We start from the raw sequence: 24,886 nt of genomic DNA, 5'->3' as shown, positions 1-24,886 counted from the left end.
CGGAGTGCCAAAGAGGAGAGATCACATCGTTGAGGAGACTGGACTTTTATGGGTATGTTCCAACATACAACTCAACAAGAAAATAAGCTGTAAGTGTTTGTACAATTGAATTTTATATCTGTGAAGGGTCGGTTTGACATCATGGTCATTAGCATTCAAATTCAAGAACTGAGGTTTTGGTAGGCTAATCAAAAGTTTAAAGTTTTGTTGTTTGTTTTTTTTAAGTAACGAAAAATTTAAGTAAAATTGGTTTTCACGTAATATAAATGTATGTAGATTTAAAATCTTATTATTATAAAAATTTGACTTATTTTCTTGTATGCTGATTGATAAGATAACGACAGAATTTGATAATTGTTTTATTCTTTCATATAAAATAAAGAAACGTAAATTTTTGTAATATAAAATTTTTTTTATTCTTATCCTTTTTTCTCTATCCCGATAAAAGACAACTAGAAAATCTTTAAATCCATTGATCACAGGTAATATAAGGAGTTTATTTTACTTTTGATAACAAATAAGTTATATTTTTTTATTGGCTCAATAAACTAAGATTAAAGTCAAAATAAACAATCATAGCAATATATATATATATATATATATATATATATATATATATATATATATATATATATATATATATATTTCTCAAATTATGCAATCGGTCTGTAGGAAATAAAACTCTATTTGTTCTGTCTCAATATTTCGTCACGATTTTGTGACTTCTTCATCAGAAAACTGTAAATTTATTGGAATAATTAATTATTATATGTAAACAAAATGAATATTTTGATACTTACAACTATTAGAGAAAAATTTAAATTTTTTTAACATAATGACATTTTTGTTTGATTTTTATTTAGGAGTTATGGTAACCGCAATATTTTATAGAGTGAATTCCCATTGTAGAATTTTTAGTGAATAAGTTAAAATAAACAATTATTATGACAGTATTATCCATATTATAAAGTGGAAAGATGGAATTAATAGTAGAAAATTGAGAACGAATCAGGAACATGGTAAATTGATCTATAAAATGTAATTGATGGTATGTAGTTAGTTATTGTAATACCGATATTTAGGAATGGAATAAAATTATAGGTACTGTTACTAGAGAATTACTAAGTTTGTTTTTAAAGGTTAAGATCTATCATATTCTATATTGTTTAGTATGTTGCAGTAGATATTACTTAAATGGTTGGTGTCTGTCTTATAATTGATAGATTCAGGAGTTTTATTAATGTGTATCGTTTCAAGGAAGAGCCAATTTTTATAATTATCAACTTGTTCCAAGATTTTTACATTATTAAAGTCAAAGATATGTCCTATCTTCAAGTGGTGGTCCACTGAGGCACAAGAGTTTTTTCCTATGTTACAGTCACTTTTGTGTTAAGTGACACGTTGTTTAAGCCACTGTTGACTTTGACCAATTAAACAGTCAATGTCAAAGTTGTTATATTTGAGGTTTCTCAACTACCACTCTTGTCATCTTTTTAAATATAAATTAAACTTACTTAAAGCTTTAAGCTGCAGGCTAAATAGACTAACACATGCGGTTAATCGAAGGGAATCCCTTCAATTACTTATTATTTTGATTGAGAATTCCTATCCATCCTCCCTAATTAGTAAATACCTTTTCTTACAAAGCTAGGGTTCCTCTATAAATGACATACACAATGGTGACCAACTTAGAACAATATCAAATAATTCAATAAATAATACTGTTCTGCCTAATGCTGTACTTGGGACTCCAAGTACCCATTACTCATATCTACCTTATTTTCCTCAAGTTACTAAGAAACTCGTTAAACTGTATAAACAGAATAAAGTACCTGTTAAAATTGCAGTTAAGAATGCTAAGACTGTCAGAAATTTGTTTTCTAAAAGTGAAACACCCTTGTCCCTTCTGGAACAAGTTAATGTAATCTATCATATACCTTGTGCTGAGTGTGACTCATGTTACATCGGTCAGACAGAGAGATCACTGAGAGTGTGTCTAACGACACACCGCAGTGATATCAACTTATTTAAGCATACCTGTGCTCTTGCCCAGCATGCTATTAACTCTAAGCACAAAGTGAACTTTAATAAAGTTAAAATTCTTGGCAATGAACGCAATCTCGTCAAAGGACAGTTTTTGGAAATGTATTCAATACTAAAACACCCAAATGCTCTTAATAAGAGAACTGACATTAGTAACTTGAGCCAAATTTATCATGCATTAATTTTACAGAATTAGGCTTAATATGTTGTTTACTTTAAATTGTCCCCTAAGGGGTTTTTTTCATCATATTTCCATATTTAATAATTTCAAATAAAAATAAAATAAATTTTTCTTTCTTTATTTAACTTAGATTCATCGACATTTTATTAACTATTTTGTCAATATCACATTTACATATATTAAGTAATTATTTTTTGATTGACTTGTTTAGTAAAATGTTTTAATTGAAACTGATTCATAGAATCTTTTTCATTCACAGTTCCAAATGCTATGAACCTTGGACTGTGGAAGTTAAATCAATCTTCACGTGTTGGCTGGCTAACCAGTGACAACGTAGATATTATAATATATGGTATTTTCGATTGACCTCGCTTGCTTTGTTCTTTGGTTTTCTAAACCAATCACTGGGGGGGAAATGGTGATCTTAGCCACCTTTTCCTTTAAGTTTTTGGCTTTTCAATGACAAGTTGTCAACCAATTTATCATATTCTTTAAATGTATTGCTAGTATAAATGTATTACGCTCTATTGCACTAGAGGTTGGTATTTCGCCTTGCTGTTCTGTCATATTTTGACCTCAAGGCCACTGTCTTTTCACGTTGTTGGCGTGGGTGTTACACCTGTTAATTAATTTACCTGCGGCATTCAGTAAGCTAAAGACTGGTAACTTCATTTTACTTTTAAATATTATATTTTAATCTTAACCAATTCAATAATGTTACCTAAAATCAAAATTAAATTTAACTGATAATACATTGTTGGAAGTGCATCTCATGATCTTTCTAGTTCTCTACATATCAATTTTAATGTTTTTTACTTAAGTTTTTTACAATAATTTTTTATATACATGTATGATTATTACATGTTCTTTTGCTGTGCTAAGTCTGTTAATTTGTAAACTGTACCTAGTTTCAATTAATTGTTTATACAACTTTATCTCTAAATGTCCATTATCGTAAGTTTTTTCACACATTTAATATCATTGACTGCTACATGTCTTTTTAAGGTAACACACATGTTTTAACTTCTCTATGGATGTTTGGTTTTTCATATGATGATGCTTGCTGAGCAGAAAGCGAAACGTCTTCAATAAACAGATGAAGTAGCCACCTTCTTTGTCTTTTATTTCTCCACTTTGACCGAAAAACCCATCACTCTTCGAGTGTTCCTTAGTTTATATTGGATTGACGGTCGTACTCCTTTTCTCGATATATATATATATATATATATATATATATATATATATATATATATATATATATATATATATATATATATATATATATATATTTATATATTTATATATATATATATTTATATATTTATATATATATATATATATATATATATATATATATATATATATATATATATATATATATATATATATATATATATATATCAATTTTAACTGGTTTTAATCTTGATATTTTGAAAGAGACAGATTTTTATGTACATATTTATATCCAAGTCATGATGTGAATGTTCTAAATAAAATTACGGCAAACTCTATGACTCAGTGTACATTCCTCAGAAGAGAGAAAATCCAATAGAACGCTTTTTATATAAGTCATTCTAAAAATCTCGTCTGATTACATTCAGCAGAGTGTACATTCAGACAGCAAACTGACAATAGATCGAGTGCATCGAAATATTGCAGTTGTTGCAAAATATAAAAGACTGTTTCTTTTTGGAAAATATGAGTCTGCCGTTGTATGTAGTCTCTTAGGAATTTTATATGGCAATAAATAGAATTTGGGTTGGCCTTTGAATGATCTGAATTGGACAATAACAAAGATAAAGTTGTGTAGGTATGTACTTTAGTAACAGGAGAAAAATCTTTATTTTAGAAATCAAAAAACGGTGATACAAGATAAATATATAATGTAAAGAAACATTTTAGGCAGACATGTGATATCATATTTTATATACAGGATCTTAAAATCTCAATATACCTTATGGTTCCGAAAAACAATTTTTTTTTGTGTTTCCTCTTTCGTCAATTATATTTCTGCGTGGTGGTGAATTAGTAATAATTGGTCAATTTAGTTACAGACTAGTACTTATTATTAATATATTGTATTGAATATTTTAAACTTTACATAGTTTTAAATTTTCTCTTTAAATAAAATTTAAATTAAGTTAAATTAAAAATAATTAATTAATAGTACAGTACACTTAATATGTGGCAATGTTCTGTCTCGTAATAAGTATAGTGTTACAGCAATGGCGATTTTGGCTATATCTACGACAGTGGCACTGAGTATACACTATTTTAGTATCACGTTTTTCTGCCATCAGCAGTAACCTTACCACAAAAGTCCCAACCAACAAAATCAATAAACTAACAACTGCATCAGATGAAGAACAATGATTCAGATTCGGACAAATCACAAAAAAGGTCATCGAGTACAATAAATAAGCATATCTATATTTTATAGACCTGACAGAGCTTTCGATCGCATCAAAGTCGAAGAAGTCTTACGCCTACTGTATAAAAGAAACATACCAATCAATGTTATACAAACCATCGAAAACATTTCCTTACATAATCGAATAAAGGCGAAGATAAATGGAAAACTAACACACTGTATACCAGTACAAAGCAGAATCAGACAGGGTAACTCATTAAGCCCACTTTTTTTTAACTTAATAATGGATGAAATAATACAAGCAGTACGTAAAGGCATGGTTACAGAATGGGGAATAAAGAAATCCAAATATTATGTTATGCAGACGACGCCGCATTAATCGCCAAGGCAGAAGACGAGCTCCAAAGATTAACATATGTCTTTAATACAATAGCCAAGAAATACAATATGATAATATCAGCAAAAAAAACATTTATGATTACATCTTAATACCCACTACGATGTAAAATCGAAATTGATAGGAAAATAATAAAGCAGGAAGCAAACACCTAACACAAGACAAAAAAAACAAGAATCTATAAAGCAGCAATTAAAGCTATATTAACATACACGGCGGAAACAACACCTGATACATCTAAAACGAGACGACTACTAGAAACAGCTGAGATGAAAATACTCCGACAAATATCTGGGAAAAGTCTGTTGGATAGGGAGAGAAGCGAAAACATAAGAAGAGCATGCAATATGTAAGATATAAATGGATGGGTGACAAAACGGAAACAGAAGTGGAACAAACACATTAGTAGAATGGCAAAGCATAGGATAGTACGAATAGCACCAGATAAGTCAGCAAATGGACGAAGAAGTATTGGAAGACCAAGAGCAATAACCTTCTTCTTGTTACAATGAGAACGAAAATTAATTATTTTATTTGTAATTAAAAGTTAATATTTTATACATGAAGACATCTCCATAAATTGTAGTCAAAATTAAATTTTTTGTTTTGAAGTTTCGATTTCCAATGCGGAAATCGTTTTCAAAAAATCTTGAAATACAATTTTAAAAAATTGATATATTCTATTTCCAATTGGCATTAAAGGATATCTTTTAGTTAGACTTACTTAGTCTCAAGCGTAGGAGGCCAGGAGACATGACTGATATATTTGAATTTTTAGTGCTAAGTCTTAAACGGTGTTGTTATTTATTTATTTAGCTTATGACTATATCATAGTTAAGTTTTGTGTATAAACAAAGAGTGCAATTATTACAAGCAGAAAATAACAATAATTACTTTTTATAAACAAACAATGAGTTGACAAATATATTCAATTGACTCTTAGTTGCAGCTAAAAAATTGAACGGATAATCACTATGGCGTATGATCGGGCACTGTTCCACCAGATATTTAACCATTTATCTTACAGTCCAATTGCAAAATCGTAATCGGCTTTGGGGAGCGTGTTTTTCTTTATCTGGAAAGCTAATCGACCTGCCATAGTTAGTTCTTCTCGCCTACGCAACGGTCAGTTATCTTAAAGTTCCTTTTGACTAGAATTCTTGCAGCGTCTAGGGGTTGTTTCTTGAGCAAAGACTGCTTATGTCTCTACCGATGATACCAACGTGGGAGCCAAGCAAGGGATCGGTGTTAATTTTTCCATACTCTTTTGGGCTATGTGGCCCAATGTTGTAGCCAATACGTTGGTATTGCCTTGATGTACCCGATTTAATACGCAAAGCTTAGTTTAGTTAGATGTCAACACTTTGGTATGCGGACTATTGAGCCACTTCGGTGGACAGTACTCCACAATGGTATAGACGAGTTCCAGTACCACGGATCTGTAACAGGTGTAGTCACCGAGGAATCCCATGTGGCATAAGTTTTGCAAAGTATTATTTGGTGAGTTTTGTAGTCGTCTTCGTAAGATGTTCTTTAAAGCTTACTGTTTTATCGGTAGATACTCCCTAGATAACTCTTAGACAAGCTCCCCAGCTACACTAAACATTCAATATATACCTACGTATTTTGGCTGTTTAGAGTGAATAATTTCTATAACATCATTTCAACATCGTGAAGAGCCGTAAACTACAGTACTTGGGACATATAATGAGAAATCAAGGCAGATACGAGCTACTTCAATGCATTTTGTAAGGTAAAGATGAAGGAAAAAGAGCCCCAGGACTAAGAAGGATATCCTGGTTTGCTAAAATGAGCACATGGTATAGAAAGACCTCAACACAGCTATTTTGTATAGCAACCAACAAAGTTCTCACAGCCAGAATGATCGCCAACGTTTGGAACGTACAGGCACCCTAAGAAGAAGAAGAATTTCTATAAAAAATTTTATAATGAGTTCTTAGGAAGTTGTAAATTTATCGTATTTTGTAAGTGATCTGTTACATTGAAGAATGACTATAGACCAAGGAGGATATGGAAATAGGAGAGGTGGAATTGTTTGTGATAGAGATGTGTCATCAGGTAACTGTGCCAAAATTAGTGGGACGGGTTTTAATAATGGTAATTTTACTGCGTAGGAGAATAGTAGTTTCTCCCGTCTAATCCAAAGAGGGAGTTTATTTGATTCGCAATATAGGTTTTCTACGGGGCTAGATCGAAAGGCGCCTATACAAATACGGAGAGCTGTGTTGTGTATCGAATTTAAAAGATTAAGGTATGATTTAGAAGAAGAGATATATATGTAAGAACCATAGTCCAGTTTGGAACGAATAAGAGATCTATAGATTTAAAAAGGGAATTTTTATCTGCATTCCAATGAAGGTGCGAAAGAGTTTTAATAATATTCAGTCTTTTGTACGCTTCACCCTTTATTTCCAATATATGTGCTTCCAGGTAAGTCGAGAAGCAAACATTGAATCGAATACTTTACATTCTCTGACAACGGAAAGATAAGCTTCGTCAATCATTAAACTAAAAGTTTGGGAGGGAGATCATCTACTAAATTACTTATTATTTTTGATTTTAAATATGATAACGATAAGCTCATGGAGCTTAATAAACCGTAACTTCGCTCTAACTTTTTTTAATTTTGTAAGTTTTTCAAGTTATTATTTTTTCGATAATATTTAAGTGCCACCTATAGAAGTTTGGCATCTGGTATTCCACCAAGAAACTTTTTTTGTTTATGCGACATAATACTTTTGCCAATGTGCAAATTGGCAGCTGAAAGTATGGTGTCTGAATAATGTTATATTATTGTCAATATTGTTGAATAGTTTGAGAAAAGGAAGGGCAATGTTTGTTTAATATGTGTAACTTACCCAATTAGCATTTTTTAGTCGCCAGTAGTTTCTGGACAGAGTTTGTTTAGTATTGCGAATATTAGATGATGTGAAGAAAGGAACATGATTGCTGTAATAAAAGTCACCATCGAATTTCCAAGTTAGTAAATGTGCTGCTTTGGGATCACTAAAGCAAAAGTATATTAAACGGAATGTTCCATAGAAAAAATTAAAGTGTGTACTAGAACCTTTATTTAATATACATTAGCCCATACAGTCATACAGTTAATTACACTTTTAATAGTTTTGCCTTTATTTGACGTGTAATCCCACGTGGAATTATGGGCTTTGAAATCGACTGCAAGAATTTATGGTGAGGGGAGCTAATAAATAAGGTTCAGAAGTTCTATTTCCTTTAGTGGGCGGCTGGGTGAAATGTATACACTATATATAGTACCATGTGGGCACCATGTGATTATGGCGATAGCCCCCAGTTCGGTGGTAAGAGAGAGATAATACGAAAGAAGTTCACTGGAAATAAAAATTGAACTGCCACCACTGGCTCCGTTGCAGTTAGCTCAAATATAATAAGAGACTTTAATTTTTTTTAGTTTGGCAAGTTTGGATATTTTGGAATTAGTTGCTTGTAAACATATGATTTCAGGTTGTTCTTCGGCACTTAATTGCTTGATTCTTTCTAAACAAGGAATGAATCCATCGTAATTCCATTGTATGATTTTGAAAGCGACTTTTTGTTAGAGTGAGGTACAAGCAACTGAGCGGATTGATGAGGACATTGAGAAATAGGAGAGTTGGTTTCATCATCAGTTTGGTAATCGAACAAGGCACTTATATTGTGATAGTCATTAGGACAAAATTGTCGTTAATTTTTTTTTTACAGTCTAGTAATGCGATTTTTAAAGACCTCTCCTTTGTTTCTGAATGAAGAAATGATAAGTCGTTTAGAAACTCTTGGATGTTAGAGGTAAAGTTAAGAGCTTCTTTAAGTGGATTTGTGATACCAAATTTAATTTCTAGGAAAGCTATAAACTGAGTTTCGGTAAGAGTTGGTTCCGATGGATTATTTTTGTAAATACCTTAAACTCCGTTTAGTGAACTAGGTGTCAGTTTATGCTCTTCTGTTATTATTGTTTTAAATTATTTCTTTTAAATTTTCCAAAAGGGAATATTGGTTTTTACAGACAAGTGGGGGGGGTACTTGGTTCTTAGTTGTATCCGGTGTAACGACCGGAGAGAGTTGAAAAGGAGTGCTTGTATTGATCTCAGTAGATATGGCTCTTATTTGCCTTTGTATTGGTGGGGATTATGACTGCGTAATGTCAGTTTTTTTCTAGTTGGAATTTTGGAGGAGGATAAATTTTGTAAATTGGTTTGATTAAGACTAATTCTTTCTGATGAGGATATATAGGTGGGTAGTGATAAGTAAAATTCAGGGCGCTAAACAAAAAGGAAGGGTACGAAAAAGGTGGGAGGATGAAGTGAAAGCGGATGCACAAAATTTGCTATACGTCAGAACCAGGAGAAGATCGGGGCAAGACCGGCACGGTTGGAGGTATAGTTTGGAAAAGGCCAAGGCTCGATTTGGGCTGTAGCTCCATTGGAAATAAAGAGAGAGAGAGATAAGGGGATAGCGGGTAGGGAAAGAACAGTTTAAGTTACACTAATTGGAGCATTAGAGCATTGGTACAAGCGTCAGTAGTATGACCAGCTTGCTTATATTAAAAATATTTTAACTATTTAGTAGACAAAAAATTGTATGAAGCGTTATCGTAAGTTTTTAAGAGAGAGGTTTGAATTGAAAAGTTTTCATTATCAGGAATACCGTATGAGACACGTCGGAAGCTAATCCTGTATGCATAACATCAGTAAATGAATCACATTTCATGTATGAAACAGGAGGGGCTATTTGTAAAAGGATATCTTTAAGCGCGTTTTTGATTATGAGGTGCTGTGTTTTGGGAGATACATTTGATATAATAATACGTTTAGCAGGAGTAATAAGACTTTGGATATCAACAACTGCTTAGTTGATGGTAATACTTTGGTGGGCACTGACAAGTTTGTTCACTACTGCAATACAAATACGACTGTTTAAAATTCGAGATTTAAAAGTGATATTTTTGGGGATAACAATGTCATCTATAGCTTTTATATATTCGAAAAGAACAACATTTGGAATAACATGTAAAATAATTGCTTGATTTTTATGAGGAAACGAAGGAGGTGGAGGTTATTTAAAGTTGCAGTGACATAAGACTTGGTGTTCATTGTTATGTTTGTTTGTGATGTTATTTTAGTTATTTAAGGTCATTTTTGTGAGCGGTCCTGGATAAAAAAACCACTACACGTAAATTTAATTAATGCAACAGACGTCCCAGTAGCACTCTGTGGATAAAGTGATTAAAAATTACAGTTACGTGGTATTATGTAACGCCACAGGACAATCAAATTGTTCAATTTCTATAGTTAACGATTTACAGTTTAAAAAAAACTGTAACACTAAATTGTTCGTAAATATCACATTATGTTTTTTAATTACACACTAATTAGCAAAACTAGTAATATGAAAAAACTCGTAGATAACAGAAATATCTATCCAAACAAACGAAAAAACGATGTTTACTCGGTCGCCATCTAATTAGGAATGAAAAAAGTATCGGGATCTAATGGAAAATGTTGAAAAACCGTATAATTTTTTTAAAGCAGTACCTATATTATCAAGTTTTTTAAAATATTGTTTAACTAAATCCCTAACTAAATGTTCTGTCTATTTCAGGGATTCTTACGTAGCAACTCAACGTGACCATACGTTTGTTCAGGCCAATATGACCCCAACTCGTTTAGCGCCAAGAGATTCCAGGAGTTTACCTACCAGTAACCGTTTAACAGGCAGGTCAGTGTCGACTGACAGTGTCTACACAATCCTTATACGACTTCCTGGGGAAAATACAGACGGTGCCGTTAGCAACGAGGGACCTTCCATCAAGATGATACCCGAAGTAAGGTCTAATGTGTAGTTTATTGGAGATATCAATAATCCAATTGCCGAAAATCTAAAAAAATAAATATGATAAATTTTAATAAGCGAGTCTAATGTAATTATTTTAAATAGCTTACAAGAAATTCTGTGTGCGTGCCGAAAGTTGAATTAATATTTTTAGCGTATTTTATAACATATTGATGATAATAATAGTAGTGTATAAATGTAAACCAGCAATGTCTTCAACTTCCGTCTGATATTCTTATGATTTACCTCCTTTGTATTATATAGAATAACTCATAGTTATTAACTATCATAATGAGTTTCAGTGGCTTTCATTTTTTTTTATTCAGTCTAATTTATTCTTTTTACTCGTTCTTTTGCTTTATCATTTATGAATTTTTTCACTATACCCTCATTAAATTTCAGCCTTCATTTTATTTTACTATATTATTATATTTAAGAAAATAACTATATAAACCATATTTTTATTCCTGGAATGGGAGACACGACTCTGTGTGAAGAAATGTAATGTTGCTCCTAGTACGGTCTCAGCAAAATTGTTATTTTCAAATGAAAAACCAAAGTTATAAATTGTGAATTTGTGCCTAATTATAATCGATGACAACAGTACAAGAAATATTTAATTTCTTCGTGAAAGCATTTTGAACTTATTATATTGGGACAGTTTGGTATTTCAATCATAAACAATTTTGCCTTATCAGTGGTTTTAAATTAATTATACCTGTAGTCAAAGACCCACATAATATGTACCTTATTTTGCAGTTGGTCGGGGCCGGCCTATTTTCTGTCAACAAAGCGTGTTTAATAAAATTATTAATTATTAACCATTGGAAATAAAGTCACTACAAAGCAATCTACTATCCACAAGTAAGCAAATGCGTCACATGTACCTCGGCAACAATAAAAGTTTAGTTTTTATTCCAGGAACTGAGGAACAGGCGATCATTTTTAAAGCAATAAATAATAGCAAACTCTAAGATTAACTTATCTTCTTGTAAAATATAATTAAACTATAATTTTCTGCTCTCGATTGTCCAACAATCGCATTTGCATATTTCTTAAAATTAGTAACACCTTATCCGAATCTAACTCAATTCTCAATTTTAGGAGGCAAATATATATCAGTGATTATAGCCGGATTCATTTCGACTGGAGTTTTATAATATGCCCTATAGTATTTTCATATCTTAAGATGGTTTGGTTTGCTATAACTGCAAGAATCCCGTCAACGAAGCATCTCGATGTTCAGAATCCACAGTTCTAGACAATCAACACATAAATAATGAAAAATATTTACCCCGTGTAGATAATGCAGTTTTGCAACAGTCATATACACTATCAGAAAAACAAGTTCATCAGCTAATTTTTTAGGTTTTAAATAATGCAATTTCCCAAAAAATGCATCCAATATTAGCAGAAGTAATGAAATTTGAAAATCACTCTCCATTTTTCGTTTTGAATACAAACAACTAGATATACTTCTAACTAATATTACGGGCTTTGCTGATTTTTTAAGTATAATTTAAGAATGCACCAAAGATTACATCGGCTTAATTGATATGCTCACACAAGTATATCCCTATTTAGAAGACAGAAGTATGATTCGCAAACGAACGTCTCTTTAGAAGAAAATCCATACCTACCTTGGTCAAGATATTTCTGACTATGATAGTATAACAGGATATGATGCTAATAACATTGAAAATACCTTCTCCAATGTAATAGTCAATTAATGACAGGTTATGAAGCCTGGAAATGGAGCTGGAGATGGCATGATTAAATTAGCAACAGCATTAGATATGAAAAAGATATGAAAAATATGTACATGAAAGTAAGGACTGGAAGGTAATAGTTAGTGAAACAGTAAGCCAACAACATAAATTGCTTATGCTGGACATCGAAATAAAAAGCGATACCAAACCAAAATATTGGAGAGGGCCACAAAAAATCAAGTAGTGGATGTTAAAAGATAAAGATAGATTCAGGGCAAAAATTGTAGAGAAAATATATTGGAACGTATAAGAAAGTCCTAATACAATTTGGAAGAAGATGGCTAGTATCGTCAGAAATACCGCTATTGAAATACTTAGGGAAAACGTCAGGAAAGAAGTTTAAGAATAAGGTAACCTAGTGGTGATTCAACGAACTTCAAGCAAAACTAAAAGAGAAGAGAAAATTATTAAAACAGAAGCGTATACAAATTTATACAATTAACTTAATAAGAGGAAAGGAGAAGCAAAGATATATAAAATAGCCAAACAGAGCAAAAAAAGCAAAAGATTTTAATCAGATTAGATGTTTCTGAGATGAAAATATTGAAATAATAATTCACGAAAGAATGTCACAAATAGATGGAAAAAGTTCTTCAACAGACTACTAAATAAAGAATTTAACAGACAACCAGTTAAGTTAACAGAGACGGTAGCAGCAATGCTGACCAAAATAACAAATGATGAAGTGGTTTAAGCAAAAAATAAAAAAAGGAAAAGCAGTTGGACCAGATGATATTCTTGGGGAAATGTGAAAAGCAGAGACAGGGACAAGTTGGTGAACAGGTATATTTAATATAATTATGGAAATTGGACGAATGCCAGATGAATGAGGAAGCAGTGTATTAGTATCTGTCTACAAAATCAAAGGAGATATACAACAATTTACAAACCACAAGGCCATACAACTACTTAGTCACACCATGAAAATATGAAAGGGAGAAATTGATAGACAGATATGTAAAGAAATCGAAATATCTGATAATCCGTTCGACTTTAAGCAAGGCAGATCAACAACAGACGTATTTTCATTATAAGGCAGTTGATGTAAAAATACAGGAATAAAAAATAAACGCTTATATGGTATTCATTGATTTTAAGAAAGCATATGATAGAGTTCCTCGAGAGATTCTGTGGTGGACATTCAATAAGAAAGGAGTCTCCGGTGAATATGTATAGATTGTGAGAGACAAGTATGAGGGAGTAAGAACTACTAGTGTTAGGACAGGTGTGAAAGAAACTGATAAATTTCATGTGAAAGTAGGATTGCACCGAGGCTCGGTTCTTAGCCGTTATTTATATTCATTAGTTCTAGATCAAATAACAGCGAAACTACAGGGTAATATTCCGTGGTGCTTAATGTATGCCGATAATGTAGTAAAAGCGACTTAAAACAAAAACTGGAACAGTGAGGAAAAAGGTTTAAAACTTAGTAGGACAAAAACAGAGTATTTGAAATGTGCATTTAAAGATGGAGTTAGTGCAAATATGGTGAAATGATTGTAAAAAGTAATAGTTTTAAGTACCTAGGATCGGTATAATAGAGTAATGGGGAAATAGATAGAGATGAATGTAGGAGAATTGGGGTTGGATGGATGAAGTGCAAGGAAGTGAGTGGCGTGTTGTGTGATAGAAAAATTCAAATGAAACTGATGTAAAAATTCTATAAAACATAAATGAGGATGCTTAGATGGATGAGTGGAGTGATAAAATTAGAAACGAGAATATTAGGGGAAGTGTAGGAGTGGCACCAATGTTGCCAAAATAAAAGAACATAGGCTAAGATGGTTTGGTCATGTTCATCGTCAAGACGTTAGTCATCCAATACGAAGAATTGCTGATCTGTGGGTTCCTGGAAGTAGTAGGAGAGAAAGACCAAAAAAGACCTGAAGGACAAGCTCAGGCAGCATATGTCTTAGTAAAGGGTATTAATATTGATATGACCCAAGATAAAAAATTATTGAGAAATGTAATTAGGGACACCGATCCGCATAGGGATAAAGGTAAAGAGAATAATAATGATAATGACGGTAAGACTTTTCAACTAAATTAATAATATAATCACATAATTATTTAAATAGGATATTGATGGATTTTTCCATCACCCTGCTTTTATATATATATATATATATATATATATATATATATATATATATATATATATATATATATATTGCAAAAAATACGACCGTTAATTAAATTTAAAATATACTCAAGTCATCAACTACTTCATTGATTTACTTAAATACGTTTCGCTTTTATTCTTTTTTTAAAAGCATCATCAGTTCACTACAAATAGAAATGATTTTGGATGTTATAAAAGCTCTACGATAACTTAATATTAAAACTAACTAAACGAGAAAAAAGAAACAAAAAAACACAAGAAAAACTGTATACGAGCACTATTGGTCATTTATATATTTGTTGGTGATTTTTTTTTATTTTGACCGCTGGCTTCATTTGGATGTTAGTTTAAGCTCTTTCAAGGGTCAAACCACACTAATATTTTCGATTGTTTTCTATCCGTTGTAGAATGTCATAATTTCACATGTGGCTTGTTTTCGTACATGTGTTTATTTGGAATGCAGTGAGGTACGATTATCAAGGGAATTGGTAAACGAAAAGGGACCGACGTTTTTTTAAAAAAGAAATTCATTTTTTATTTTTTTTTTCTCTTTTTAAATATATTGTACTCAATGGAAAATGGACCAATTTGGAGTATTATTTTAAAAAAAAAAAAAAAAAAAAGAAAGAAGGATAGGAATGAAGTTCATGTCTTGTGAGGGGTTTTTTTATTTGTTTTGTATGATGAGAGAGAGATATATCTGGCTTAAGTTGTCGATGTCGGTTCTTTTATTTAGGGTCGATGGATGTTTTAGAATTTGACACATTTCAAGGATAGATCGCTTGTGATAATTTTGTTGTTTGCACAGTATTTTGGTATTCGTGAAATCGATACTATGTTTAGTTGAAATGGCATGTTGTGCAAGGGCACATTAAGCACATAGGTAATTTAAGAAACGGTTGCTAGCCATTTCTTTTCTGTGCGAGGTAGTGACTAATCTGTTATCAAGTGTGCGAATAATTCGCATATCTAAAAACGGGATACTGGTATCAACCACAAATTCACATGTAAATTGTAAGTGAGGATTAAAGCAGTTAAAAACTGATAAGGTGTCCACCGTCTTGCCCGGCGGGGTTGCTGAAATCAGATCGTCGACATATCATTTTACAAAGTTGACTGGAATAGGAGAAATCGTGGATCCCATAGGAGGTCCAAAAATTTGACGATAATATTTGTCATTGAAAATTAAATAATTGGTGTCAAAAATCAATTTTAATAATTCGAAAAAAGTTTCCCAAGATATCGGACTGTGGGGTTGGATTTTATTCCAATGGTTACGGAGAAAAGTTAATACACTGGAAAGTGGAATATTTGTGAACAAGGATACTACGTCAAAACTTACTTAGACAATGCCTCTGGGTAGTTGATAATTATTAATAAATAATAAATAAGATTAAATAATATAATAAATAATAATAAATAATAATAAATGAACAATAGTGCTCATATACAGTTTTTCTTGTGTTTGTTTGTTTCGTTTTTCTCGTTTAGTTAGTTTTAATGTTAAGTTATCGTGAGTTTTTATAACATCCAAAAAAGCTACAAATTGTAGTTTGCCCTGTTCGTTGTTTACTTATATTCTAAGATCATTTCTATTTGTAGCGAAGTGATGATGCTTTTAAAAAATGAATAAAAGCAAAAAGTATTCAAGTAAATCAATGAAGTAGTTGACGACTTTCATTTGCCAATTATTGACCGATCAAACCTCTGCAATTCAACCATTGAATATATTTTAAATATATATATATATATATATATATATATATATACATATATATATATATATATATAATATATATATATAAATAAGAATAAGAAAAAAGAAGTACTTGTGACTCGTTTGGAACAAATATATAACTGTTTTGGATGGGTTGGAGTCAATAAAAGGGCTATTGGTTAACTATTTTTTTTTTTTTTTATTTATTTAATTCTCGAGCTTTCAATTGTGTTTACAATTATTATTATTATCAAGAGCTAAAAAAGACAAAATACTTACAAGGTTGAACTAAAAAAAAAAAAAAACAATTTTTGTTAAGTTACCAAATAAAAATTAGTTTGGTAAGTAAAAATTACTGCTTACATCTTCAAAATATTTAATACAAAAATGTTTTAATCTAATAAATGTTTCTCCGAAAATTTTTATAATTTTGAAAACATTTTTTTAATATAAAAATAATTGAATTTATAAATAAGTTCAAATAGCAACCAATTACAAATAGCCTCAATGTCATAAATGCCAACATAAAATTTTTATTTTTGACAATTATATTGCCAAAAATAAAATTTCGTTTAAACATTCTTTTTTGTTTAGTAACAAAAAGAAGAAGATTTATTCACCGTTGACAGATGTCTGAAAGAAATGTGACAGATATATGGAGAATTAAATATGACATTTTACAAGTTTTATATATAAATCATAAAGAAAGAATATAATTATAAATTTTGCTTAAATTATGAATTTCTGATCTTTTGTTTAAACTTTTATCATTTTTGCTAATACAAACCATTTCCAAAAAAGTCCTTTTAAATTTATTACTTTCACTACATAAAATTTTAATGTTATCAAAATCCATAATATGGTCTTTATCGATTACATGTTCTGCCAAAGCACAAGATGGTTTTTTAATTCTGCAATCACTTTTGTGAGAAATAATGCGATTTGAAAGATTTCTTCCGGTCTCACCAACATATTCAGCCTCACACTGAGTACAACTAATGCTGTATACTAAATTCGTTTTTTCAAATTTGTCTATAGGATATTTAGTTTTAGAATATAAAGATGAAATAGTTTTGATGTTCTTTGTTGCTATTTTTATATTGTCAATAACCTTTAGTGTTTGAATTAATTTAGGTGTTAATGATGGTATAAAAGGTAGTGAATGATAATAGATGTTCTGATTGTTAGATACAATGTTTTGAGATTGAGCAAAAAATGGTGTTAAATTATTTATATTACCAATATTAGAAAAAAGCATCCTATGTAGCATATCTGGAGGATAAGAGTTTTCAATTAGAATATTTTTTAATAATTGAAGATCTTCTTGTAGATAATCTGGATGAGAAAGTTTTAAAACACGTTCTTTTAATCCTGTTATAAGGTTCATTTTTTATAAAAAATGTTTTCAAAATTATAAAAATTTTCGGAGAAACATTTATTAGATTAAAACATTTTTGTATTAAATATTTTGAAGATGTAAGCAGTAATTTTTACTTACCAAACTAATTTTTATTTGGTAAGTTAACACAAATTGTTTTTTCTTTTTAGTTCAACCTTGTAAGTATTTTGTCTTTTTTAGCTCTTGATAATAATTGTAAACACAATTGAAAGCTCGAGAATTAAAAAAATAGTTAACCAATAGCCCTTTTATTGACTCCAACCCATCCAAAACAGTTATATATTTATATATAAATATATATATATATATATATATATATATATATATATATATATATATATATATATGTATATATATATATATATATATATATATATATATATATATATATATATATATATATATATATATATCAGTAATCACCATCCTATAATAAGAAACGGAAACAAGACAGGATTTCTTGATTTTCTTGAAACCAGAGTGAAAAATAAAGACAGCTAATTGGTCAAAATTTAAAAACTATATTGATGATGAAATACCATATTGTTTTTAATCCAATCATACCGATGAGTCATTAAATGCTTTACTTAATATAACGAAAACTTTTGCCGATTTACTTGTCAGAAAAACTTAAAAGATATCCTGGTCCAAAAAGTTAAACAATTGTCCTTGTCCAAATATATTTCTAAAATAAATTCTTCAACTTCTACAAATCAAGCATGAAAAATGAAATTTCTAATTGTCCTCTTGAAATAGCTAATTAATTAGCTTCTTCTTCTTCTTCTAATGGCGCTACAACCCTTTGTGAGTCTTGGCCTGCTTAACAATGTTAATTAGTAATTAATTAGCTAAATCGTTTAATAATATGTCTTCTAACAAAGACTACAGTGATACTTTGCCTAATAATAAAATATATACAATAAATTAATAACAGTAACAGTGACAGATACAATTAGTATATACACAAAAGAACAAACATGAAGAATGTGATGAGAGTATCTGTATAACTATAGGTTGCTGGATACAAATATGATAGCACTTATCTGTAATTTAGAAATATCTGAAATACTAACAGTTTAAAAAGCTATTCAAATGTACGACAAATTTATTAAAGTGAGAAAGAAAAGTACAAATACTATATATAAAATCAGTATAAATGACATAAAAACAAAATTCCTAGAACTATAAATAAGTCTGTCGAGTGTCTATATGTATTACTTTCCATCGAAGTTACTACACGATGTAGAGATGTGGAGATGTGGCAACCACGTATGTCTAAGGCTACTAATAAAACAATACGAAAACTCCTAAAACTCACTGGTTTATACAAAAAGGATACTACTTGATTGTTCTTATACTAAAAGCGGGAAAAATTTTTGATATATTCAAAAATCACTGTATAAATTTGTGTAGAGTACATTTTTGACAGTTTTTTGACGACTTTTGCCAACAGAAATGGTGCACCGTGCACCACTAATTTCTGTCTGACATATACGTAGGTGACTGCTGTCCGGCAGTCTTTTTAAAAACTTAATATGTTTATGTGCACGCATCACTAAGCACTATTGACACTGATCCCATTTATATATTTACACAGATGGCGAATAATTTTCAAAATTATAGCTAGACTCAAACGGAAACCAACTACTCAATAATAAAAAAGAAAATAATAGCAATGGTGTGGGAAAATGGTACCAACCAATGACACTTTTAACAAAAGGGGAACCTCTAAAATATATCAAATACCTCAACGTCACCTTTAAATACATCATCTACAATTCACTTAACAACGCGTGCTACATCGACTACAGTTAATGCAATATCAGTACTAAGCAAAACAGATGTATCCACTTTACCAAACACATCACGACACACAAGCATTACTAACCTGCCTTTATCTTCCAGTCTACACAATAATTCTAGCCGTCTTAGTGAAAATAAAGACTGTCCTGCACAACAAGAAATTAGCGTATTCAACAAGAGGAAAATACATCAAACTCATCCTCCAAACGAAATATATTTAAAGCAATAATACCCACCATTGGGGTATCAGCTAGTGATAATGTATTCGCAAAGCCAAGGCAAAAATAAAAAAAAACACACAAACATAGACAATGCCTTTAGAAACCATAATGCAACAAATTAAAGAATTATTCGATTCTGAAAAACAAATATTAACCTTCGAAAAAACAGTTGGTTTATTAAAGTCATTGATGGAGCGAAAGATGTTATCAGTGTTACCAATATATATATACCTCAGACACTCAAGTATTTATATAACTCTTATCCAAAATCCATTCATGTTCATCTGACGTCCACTAAAATTAAAATGTACAATGTTAAAAAAGAAGCTGACGAAACAACAGAAAGCCACTCGACACGGATACGTCGAGTGAGTTATCCCAGGAGCCCATTTAGTAAAAAACAAAATAAACATTCAATTTATTACAATGGAATATAAACTGGTTTTATAGCCACTATGATATGCTAAAAATTTTAGCTAATGATCTTTCACCTGCTATTATTTTTCTTAGAGGAACAAATTTCGAAGACCAAAATTGTCGTACATTTTTTTTAACTTATTATAAAAATAGAAACAATCAGGAAAAAGCAAGTGGTAAAGTGGTTATTTATGTTAATAACGCCCTGGAAGCACAAACAATTGCTCTTAAAATATGCTGTATTAGGAGATTTCAATAGTCACAACTCAATATGAGGCTGAACAAATTTTGATACCAAAGGCAAAATAATCGAAGACTTGTTAACAACAGAAAACTTAACACTCTCAATTATGGACGACCAACCATATTTAATGTAATGGCACATTATCGGTAATAGATATATCGATTTGTGACCCAACTCATTCAATCGCACTTAACTGGGACCATCTACTCTTTTTATATGGGAGAGATTATTACCCAACAAAAGTATCTGTATTTTCTGATAACATTACCTCTAAGTACCAACCAGTCCGAAAATGGAGCCTGAGAACTCTAATTGGAATAAATACGCTAAGACCATAGAAATAAACATAGAATCACTAGACACCAGTTTTGACAACACTGATATAAATAAAACTCTAAATATTTTTAGTAATACTATGATAAACGCGGCAGAAAAACTACAATATTAAAAAAACACAGACTTCTACAGTGGTGAAACACAGAATGCCAAAACAATCAAGCAATATAAAGTATCTTTCAACAAAATAAAAAAGCATAATAACACAACTAACATCATTAAATACAAAAAAAGAGAGCATATGCGAGATATACGAGTATAACAAAAACTGCTCAATAACCAACTGGAGAAAATTTGTCCCAAATATAAATAGTTTAACACCTTTATCTATAGTTTGGTGCCATATTCGTAAAATATCAGGAAAAACAAATTTTATCAAGTAGCTTTTGTTACTCATAATACTAATGTAATAACAAAACCCAATGCTTTTGCTACATATTTCGAAACAGCAATAGCAACTATTCCGAAGAGTTTATACAGCATAAGATCATCACTGAAAAACAACAACTCGATGGTGGAGATAATAGTTCTATCAATAATTGACAATAGTAGATAATAGTTCTATCAATATCCATTTAACCTTTGATGATGAACTTAACTTTGCCCTTAATACTACTAAAAACTCTGCTCCTGGACCTGATAATATAACTTTAATATTTTTGGAAAAATGTCAGACAACGCTAAATGTGTTCTTCTAATAATTTTTAATCGAATATGGTTAAATAATGTCTTTCTAAGTTCCTGAAGTCATTCAATAACCATACATATTCCCAAACCTAACAACGTACGAACTGAAATTTCCTCATACAGACCCATATTTCTTACCAATGTAATGTGCAATGGATGTTAGAAGAAAATTACCTCCTGGTCAACGAGCAGAGTGGATTTCGGCAAAACCGAACTACTACTGATAACATTGATGTAGAGTCTGAAATTCTGGAATCTTTTGAGAACAATCGGGGAACTATTGCAGTGTTCATAGATATTACCAAACCATTTGATACAGCAAGCCTTTATGATATTATTAAATCACTACACACATGGAACATAAAAGTTAATATTATTAATTTCATTTTAAATTTTTTTAAACAACGTAATTTTTAAGTTAGAGTTAACCACTGCACAACTTCAATGAGACATAAAGCAAATGGAACTCTCAAGGATCTGCACTAAGTGCAACGTTATTTTTAATTGCCATGAATAATATTATACCATCAAACTCTAGCTTGGTTCGTGGCAGATTATTTGCAGATGATCTGGTGTTAATATCTTCAAAGAAAAATATCTTCTTAGTTCAGCGTCCCTGACAAACCGCACTTCACGGATTCGAAAACTAGTCAAAGAAAACCGCATTTCAGTTTTAACTCAGCAAATCAAAGTGTTTGTTATTTACAACGAAACGAGTTCTAATTAAACCAAGCTAAAGTTATGAAGCCATAATATGAAACCACGATTCTACAAAAGAGTTAGACAAACTCGCGTTTCTTTACAAATTCCGATAACAAATACCTATTCCAACTTCATAAGAATTCCCTCTCCTTAGACAATAAGCCTTCCTTAATCCGACACATCCTTAAATATCTTTAGAAGGAACGATACTCCCGACTCCTTAATAAGAAATACTTTCATCAATGAACATACAAAATTTTCTAAATTTTATCACGTATACACAAATGCCTCTAAAACATCTAGTGGAATTCTGTCTACCAAGCTCTCACTCATGTAATGTATCCAATGCTTTTAGAATTACCGATTCCCTTAGTTCCATTAATACCATTAACCAGCTTTGCACAGAACTAACACAAAAAAGATCTAGCTACCATACAAAACAGCAACCATACTGTACAATTTCTATCGATTCCTTGACATATTGGACTTGAAAGGAACGAAGAAGCGAACCGCATTGCCAAACAAACAAGAAACAGTGAAACCGCGAGTGATATAAGAAATGTAGTTCTAAATGACATAAAATTATTTGCTAAAGTGAAGGTCGAGAATTTGTGGCAAAACCAGTGGGGCAATTTAACTTTAAAACTTCGCGAAGTAAAAACATTATGTAACATCGTGAAAATATCAAATTTCCAACAGAGCTCGTCAAGTTGTTATTACTTGACTCCGTCTAGGACATACCCGACTTACCCACGGGAATATAATCGGCCACACTAATTCTACTTTATGTGAAAATTGTAATGTTCCACTCAGTGTTAGCATGTCCTTTTAGAGTGTCCAAAATACCAGTTGCAGATACAGTTCAACCACATCATCTTTCTTAGTCTAAATATTATGCTATAATTTGTAACTAAAATCTTTGCTAGTGTAAATAAAAGTTTATTTTGTTCGTTTCTGCTTGTTAAAAAAAGTGAGTTTTAAAAGAACATTAAATATTCAATTATCGTTTTTTTTTAAAGAGATTTAGTTGATTCCATCTCAACCCTGACTTAACATTACCACATACATATACGTACAGAAAATCGTTTAAATAGATAAATACTATATGACAAACAGAGAGGAGGACGAAGGGTGGGTCCACTTTAAAAATATGGGGAAAAGTTTAATGCTGAAATAAAAAATAAATAACTAATGAGAAAGTAGAAGATATTTAGTATGAAAATACTATCAGTTTACATATTAAGATAAATATTTGACGACTCGTTCAAACAGTAATATATTGCAAATTTTTCGAAGCATTCAATGTTAGCGAATAATAGTTGTGCCCAAAATATATCTAGTACTTTTCTCATAAACCTTGTATGGCAAAAAAAAATGGGCGGCCTAAATACGTGCATTGACTACTATCCATTGCGAGGTAATTCAAACAGGGCGAAATTATACCATTTTTGGTCGACTAGCAACCGAAAACTCAGAAAGTATTAAATCATTTTTCGAAGGGAATTTTTTAAGTAACCGCCAATTAATGATTAATAATATTCATATAGGAAACCTTTCTAAGCCCTGATATTAATAAAACATTAAGTTTACGACGAAGATGTGAGATTTGATAATTCTCAACTCTTATGTTTGAAAACCCTGATAGAAAACACGTATTGTCATAATATTCTTAATTTGAAATGTTTGTTGTTCGTATTTTTATAGTTACAATTATTTAATTAATTAGTAATATTTATTATAGGCACCTTCTCGAAACCACCAGACTGGTGATTTTCATCGCTCGTCAGACCAAGGCAACCATATAAACCGTCGTCCCTCAGCTATGCCCGATATCCGCATTCCCCTTAACGCGAAGATCATTCCCAAGCAACTAGCCGGCAAAACCCCTCTTGTTAATGCTACGAAAAATCCAGGCAAGAAAAAGAAGAAAACGCAAGAAAAGAAAGCTGACAAAAAAGCCGCAAAAACTTTATCGGCAATATTGTTGACTTTCATCATCACGTGGACACCTTACAACATACTGGTATTACTGAAACCTGTGACTAGCACCACAGGTCTTCCTCCACAGGTCTGGGACTTTTTCTACTTCTTGTGCTATATTAACTCGACTATTAATCCAGTGTGTTATGCATTGTGTAACGCTAGCTTTAGAAGGACCTATTTAAGAATTCTGCAATGCAAGTGGCAGAACAGATATCGGGCAGCAATGAACAGGGGGTACTACAATTAGCACAGACGTGGGGCGAACGTAGGTTTAGATTTGCAGGTGCACTTTGAGAAATAAATATTTTTAAGATTTTAAAAAATGGGGGTTATATTTGTAGATGAATAAGTATCTATATATAAGTAAATACTAGCTAAATGTGGCAAAATGTGAACAATACGATTGTGACTAGCTTTCGATAATTGGATTTAAAATATTATTTTGTGTTTAGTCTGAAAATATTACACGTTTTTCTTTATAATAATCTTCGTATACATATGCTCGCTTCATTTTAATTTTCTACAATAAAATATATTCCAAGTTTATGTTTAAAAATTAAGCAATAGTGTTATTTATGTTTAACCATTTAATTCGTAAAGAATTTTTAAAGATACGATAATATTCC

The 24,886-nt window shown here is 31.0% G+C and overlaps 1 protein-coding gene across 1 annotated transcript in view; it reads left to right on the top strand.

Moving 5' to 3' along the window:
* Positions 1-24,509, top strand: part of mAChR-A (muscarinic Acetylcholine Receptor, A-type) — a 229,925-nt gene extending 205,416 nt beyond the window's left edge. The window contains exons 7-8 of the mRNA XM_072523255.1: positions 10,630-10,852; positions 24,019-24,509. Coding sequence (XP_072379356.1) covers positions 10,630-10,852; positions 24,019-24,507 — 712 coding nt within the window. The 3' untranslated portion in view covers positions 24,508-24,509. The remainder of the gene's footprint in view (positions 1-10,629; positions 10,853-24,018) is intronic.
* The last annotated feature ends 377 nt before the right edge of the window (positions 24,510-24,886 follow it).

This window comes from Diabrotica undecimpunctata, chromosome 2, assembly GCF_040954645.1.
Source record: "Diabrotica undecimpunctata isolate CICGRU chromosome 2, icDiaUnde3, whole genome shotgun sequence".
NCBI lineage: Eukaryota > Metazoa > Arthropoda > Insecta > Coleoptera > Chrysomelidae > Diabrotica > Diabrotica undecimpunctata.
This window is presented reverse-complemented; position numbering and strand designations above follow the sequence as displayed.